This window comes from Lacerta agilis, chromosome 17, assembly GCF_009819535.1.
Source record: "Lacerta agilis isolate rLacAgi1 chromosome 17, rLacAgi1.pri, whole genome shotgun sequence".
Lineage (NCBI taxonomy): Eukaryota > Metazoa > Chordata > Lepidosauria > Squamata > Lacertidae > Lacerta > Lacerta agilis.
This window is the reverse complement of record NC_046328.1, coordinates 35,552,819-35,558,818: the sequence shown is the minus strand read 5'-3', so window position 1 is coordinate 35,558,818 and position 6,000 is coordinate 35,552,819. Positions and strand designations below refer to the sequence as shown.

The following is a 6,000-nucleotide window of genomic DNA, read 5'->3' as shown; positions in this document are numbered from 1 at the left end:
AGCGATAAGATCTCCATGTCTTATTATCATCTCCTGCCTTGGTCACAGCAGGTTTGCCACAGAGATCAGCAAAAGACGTCACATCTTACATTCGCCGTTTTTTATTTTTAATTGTGGCCACCTGCAGAGTGTCTGCATTTTGCAAGAGGGATTCAGCTGCGTGCTGGAAATGAAGTTTTGCACAATTGAGGGAGATTAAGGTGCTCTGGGGCAACAAATCCATTACATTAGAAACAAAAAAAATCCTTCCAAATCAAGAGTCTAGCAACTGATGCTTCTCAGACGTCCTTCAAAATTTTGGATTTCTTCCCTTGCGCTGCTGGTCTTCTCTTCCTCTCATCTTGGGTCTTTGCCTGGAAGTCCAGTTGGGCGTAGCAAATTCCATCCTGTTATAAAATTTGGAGGAGAGGACTGTTAGTTGCTTGATGGCTTAAATTCAACACCTTTTTGGCCATGTGAGAAGCATCCAGACCTCAGGAATGGAAGAATCTGTCTCCGTTTCTAATTTTTCCAGTTTTAAATAGAGTTCTCCACATTTAGGGAAGTTTTTAATGTCTGATGTTTTATTGCTTTATTAATATTATTATCATTAATTCTGTTGGGAGCTGCCCAGAGTGGCTGAGGAAACCCAGCCAGATGGGCAGGGTATAAATAATATATTATTATTATTATTATTATTATTATTATTATTATTATTATTATTATTATTTTCTGTAGCGATTTGTGATTTTTTTAAAAAAGCTTCATGAAAACCATACAACGCTTTAGTGCAGATTTCATTTTGTATGCACTTTTGACTCATGAACAGATTTTCTCAAGTAATTACCCCTAATGGGATGCATTTTTGTACATTATATTCACAAATATATTCATTTTTGTGAACACTGTTTGGATGGAGAACTACATTGCAAAATTTGGGCAAGTGCGAACTTCAAAGGATGTCTGTGTTTCGGTTCTCATATTGTTTCAGAAAGTGCAAATTTGATAGTTCTGAATTTAATGCAAACGGAATCAAATTTATTCCCCATTCCTATCAGACATGTGTCCAAACTGCACACTAGAGACTGTGTTCATCTTAAAACCTATGGCATCTTAAACACCATCTATATATTTAAAAGACCCCTACCTGTATTCCCTCTGAAGGAGGAGGTTCACAGACCTTGGTGTGGCACCCTTGGGGAGCAAAAAAGATTTACTATATTTAATTATTAAACAAATGTAACACACAAACAGATGTATGTGCTTTAAGATGTTTTTTTCTTGAATGTTGTCGAGGGCTGCCAAAAAGTGGTTGGACCGCCCTGATACACACACACACAAATTTAATATTTGATTTTTTACAGTATTTTCTTATGCACATTTTGCACTGTTTTATATAACGGCTTTTTGTTGATTAAGTGATATATATCTTGCTAATTAAAACATAAAACAAATATTGGGAAGCCCCGGCTGCCTTGTCCACCACGGGCAGCAAAATTTCCTTTTGCCCTCTGCGTAAAGAGACACAGACATAGGGCATATTGTCATTGTTCTTTCCCGGGGTGTAGCTCCTCATATTACCTGGCCTGGAAAGGCCAATTCGGACCCAAATAAAACTCAGGAAGATGAGCAGTAATGCCAACACTCCCATGACAGCGAAGGACACTGTGTAGACTTGGCAGTTCCCGTGATCGTCTGTGGAAGAAGCTTTCAAAAAAAGGAGAGAGAGACAAAGAATTAAAAAACCCAGCTTTGCTTACTCAGGGATTTCTGCTGTCGACAGAAGACAACAAGAGCCTGGTCTCACTCACATGCATTGAACACAGCGCTCTTCTTAACGCTGGTGCTGGAGGAGTTGAACCTGACTTTGCAGGTGATATTTCCCCCACTGCTGTGTAATTCCACAGGGAAGCGAAGGAGACTGACGAAGGTTAAAGATCCACTGTTGTTTTTTGCTAAAAGGGTCCAGGCCTCAGGCGGGAGATCTCCCGGGACGTCCCAGGAAACCTGGACTAAGTTGTTCGCTCCATGGACCACGCAAGCAAGCTGGTTCCCCAACTGGGAAGACGGCCCTTGCTTAGAGGGTTTTAAAAGCATCACCCGCGTGCTCGGGGTATAACTGTCTGGTAGAAAAAAAATAGGGAGAGGAGAGTTTCATCATTGCATAATTTCTTTTTCTTTTTTAATAAGAATTTATTGGGTTTTAACAACAATAAGCATACACAAATACAAAAACAAACACTACAAAAATACAAAACAAAATACACACAAACAAAACATTTATCCATCCTTATCCTTTTTATAATCCTAAATTTGGGACTTCCTCACGTCCTCTCTTCTGTGTTCAATTCTAATCTTCTTTAGTAACTTTGTAACCTTGTAAAATCTTCTTTCTTACACCTAATCTTAATCTTACAATTATAATCAACATATCTTAAATCCTATTCTTATCAAACAAAACATCAAATTCCTCATCACAACTTCTTATATCCTCTTTTATCTTAACTTTCTAATAGTATAGCCTATATTCCTACTGATTCCAATTTCAAATGTTAATATCCCTTTTCAGGTGAGGTAACCGGAACTTTACACTGTATCCCAATTGTGGCTTGCATGAGATGAGATATTTGTGTGATGGCATTATGATGCGGCCGGTTTTAATTTCGATCCATTCCTAATGATCCCTATGATGGATCTGCCTTTCTCAATTGTTCTAGGAAAGCCGCATCTTGGTCAGGAGGTTTTGGGTGAGGCCCCCTTAAATGTTATGGGGAAGGGCTGGGATGCTGCCGGTTAATGTTTTGTTCCTGCAAAAGCCAGAGCAAATTCTTAGAGGGAATCGTAGGAAACAGCCGAGAAGTTGAGGGATGTGGCAGACCCTCCATGAGACTCTTGGTGCCAATGGAGGCCTAACTAGGCTGTTTTTGCGTGATGGGATGAAAGCCCACCTCCATATAAAAGAGCAGGGATAGAATTCAGCAAGAGCCTCGGCTACAATATATTGGATGATCTTCAGAACTAATGCTAATTTGACTGTACCACTCAGTGGTTCTAGTGCAAATCTCAGACCTAATCTCTTACCTCCAACAATCAGTAGGTATAATCCATTGCTGACATTATAATTTCTTGTGACACAGAAATAAATGCCAGAATCCGACCTCTGGACATTCAAGATCTCCAGCACTGAGTTTTGACTGTAAGCTTCAGATCTGCAGACAAATCTGTCCCCGGTTTTTCCATCAATACAATGTTTGATTAAAACTGGCAAACTGCTTTCTCTTCTTTTATACCAACTGAATGATAACCCTCCGTCCTCAGTTTTTTCGGCAGAAGTGCACGGAATCTGGGCCGACTCTCCAGTACCCACAAACTGGAACCTCTGAGTTGGATACAGGAACGAAAGGTAGGCTGGAAACACTGTGGAGGAGAAACGCCACAAGGACCGTTAACGGCTGCAGTTTTGGACCCCTGGCTTTTTCTGCAAAAAGATATAACACTGCTTGAGGATCTCTACGTTGCCCTGTGACTAAAACACTAGAAATAAGATGCACGTTTAAGGAGAAGGTGGAAAACGTTATACCAAAACTACAGAAAGTTTCAGAGTCTTTAAAAAAATATTCAGCTCAATCGCTTTCTCAGGCTTTAAGAGTTGGGGAAAAGCAGCAGAATAAATCTTACCTGCGGAGGACAAAACGAGGCATGTGGCCAACAGCATTGCTGAAAGTAGCGGCGGCAGCCAGAAGTCCAGAGCCCACATCAAATGTGCAGCAGCTTCAGTGGAAAAGGTTGAATGTGACACTAGCTTCTTGCCAGACAACCACCTCCATGTGGGCGTTGCGGTGGGGTCATGAGCCATTGAGAAAGGTCAGCAGGGCTATGATAAAGTAAAAGCATTCTGGGAATTGATCTATAATGAGCGAAAAAAGATTTTTAGATATAGCTTCCCCAAAAAGCAGAAGCGTTTTTGCTGGGTTTGATGGGAGAGGAAATTGCTAAGGTAGATCAAAGACTACTGTATTTATGTACGCCACGACAGCAGCAAGAACTTTATTAGCTCAAAATTGGGAAGTGCAAGAATTGCCATTGATTGAGGAGTGGCAGACGAAGATGATGGACTGTGTGGAATTAGCCAAGCTGACCGATAGAATCCGGAACCAAGACGACCAAAAGTTTCAAAGAGACTGGAGTAAATTTATTGGATATATGAATAATTGTTATAAAAATGTGAAGACACTAGCGGGATTGAAATAAATCCTGCGACAAAACCTAAAACATTTTATAACTTTCTAGACCAAAGAGACAGAGTTGGCTATAAAGATATAAAGGTCAGAAGTGGAAGGTGCGATATAAAGACTTGATAACAAAAAACCAGTTGAAGGGGTGGAGGGAAGTCACGAGCTTGGCAGAGCCGAGAGTATTTTTATTTGCTATTGTAATGTTGGAAATATTGTGTTAAAAAAGAAATTAATAAAAATTATATGTTAAAAAAGGAGAAAGGTCAACAGGGAGGAATCACTCCCAGAAAGCCCCCAAACAGCACTCCCTGCTTTATTCAACCCCCTGTTGTTGCCTAAATTTACATGCAATGGCAAAATGTCTGCATAAATGAATGAATGAAGGACACATCTTATCCTTTTTAAAAAATGGACATGCTGCTTTCAGGTCCAAGCTAAAACTCTAGGAGCAGATTTCCATCCTGATCTATAGGAAGCATAGGAGCTTGCTTTCTGCTACACCAGACCTGTCTAGCTCAGTGCTGTCTACACCGACTGGCAGCAGCTCTCCAGGGTTTCAGGCACAGGACATTACCAGTGCCAAAAATTGAACCCGAAACACCTTTTCTCTTGCAAAACATGTCTATGGCATTTATTTCCCTTTTGGCAGAAGTGAATGAAATCTGCAGGCACAGTAGCCCTTTTCTGAGTTGATAAAACTTTTCAAACTACAGTTAAAAAAAAAAACTACAGTCAAATAGATGCAGGAATTTTAATGCTTGGTACCCGTAAAAGTAAAATTATTTTTGTTAATTTTCTTTTCTTTGGTGCCAGAAGCTCCTTGTTTAACCAGGTCAGTTAAATCCTAGGCTGGGCTCTACAAAAGGCCAAGAGCTTTATCTTTTGGCGAGGCTTCCCTAGAGATACCCAGGGGCACATTCATCCTCAGTACACCCTCTCCATAGATCAAGAAAGACAGGAGGAAATCAAACTAAAAGCTTGCTCTTCGAGAACTATATTTAGGCATTAGCTGGCTGGCCACCTCTGCAGCTTCAACAGACCACAGAACACAAAATCCCCGGGTGTGGATCTCAGTTAGAGGTACCTTTGGTTAAGAAAAAAGCACCCAGCACCCTCCTGATTCGATCTTTCTGCTCTTGTTGGTTTTGACACCCCTGAGCCTATTTTCTTCATTTGCAAATTCGATAAAAACAGGAAATTTTTGCAGATGTTTGTGTGGCTTTGGCTTTGATGCTGTTTGTAATGGTATAGGAAGAATCCTCTCTGGCCTTCCTTTGGCAGCTGGGCCTCACACAGCTGCTGATACCTCAGCATTTGGAAGCACGGAAAAACAAATAAATTCAGCCGGGCAACCTAAGAGAAAGTCTTAGGTAGTCTGACTGGGAAGGGAGGATCCCTCATAGCTCACAATGGCCCGCTAAGTCAACTTGAATTGTTGAATTGTTTTCCCTGCTCCGCCAGGGGGGAAAACATTCTGCCTCTCTCATAAACAATACCCAGGAGAGAGAAACGGGGAGAAACTTGATCCAGTTTGCATTTAGAGTGGAACCGAACTAATTTGCACTTCCCAAAAGCAACCTTCAAACTGCACCTAGCCATTATTTGAAATTTGCATTCGCACCCCAATTTTGCATTGCGGTTCTCCTCTCCAGTAACATGTGCAAAATAAAAAAAAATAAACATACATGTATTAGAGTAACGTGTGCAGGAAAATAATTCTGAAATAGTGTTCCAGGTTAGAGGGGGAGTTAATTCATATTTATACTGAATATTAATTTTGCAATGC

The 6,000-nt window shown here is 40.6% G+C and overlaps 1 protein-coding gene across 1 annotated transcript; it reads right to left on the bottom strand.

Annotated features, from left to right (window-relative positions):
* Nucleotides 1-257: 257 nt before the first annotated feature.
* On the bottom strand, nucleotides 258-3,694 carry LOC117039183. Its single transcript, XM_033136253.1, has 5 exons — nucleotides 3,658-3,694; nucleotides 3,061-3,396; nucleotides 1,791-2,102; nucleotides 1,511-1,686; nucleotides 258-386 (listed from the first exon to the last, which is right to left on the bottom strand). The coding sequence occupies exons 1-5, from the start codon at nucleotides 3,692-3,694 to the stop codon at nucleotides 279-281; spliced, it is 969 nt and encodes a 322-aa protein (XP_032992144.1). The 3' UTR covers nucleotides 258-278.
* Nucleotides 3,695-6,000: the final 2,306 nt, after the last annotated feature.

What these genes read in the sequence shown, in the direction of transcription:
- LOC117039183 (XM_033136253.1), bottom strand. Translation starts at nt 3,694, where the DNA reads ATGCTGTTGGCCACATGCCTCGTTTTGTCCTCCGCAG. An exon ending in GAGCGCTGTGTTCAATGCAT is followed by an intron (nt 1,687 to 1,790) that starts GTGAGTGAGACC and finishes TTTTTTTGAAAG; the next exon opens with CTTCTTCCACAGACGATCAC. An exon ending in ACAATGACAATATGCCCTAT is followed by an intron (nt 387 to 1,510) that starts GTCTGTGTCTCT and finishes ATTTTATAACAG; the next exon opens with GATGGAATTTGCTACGCCCA.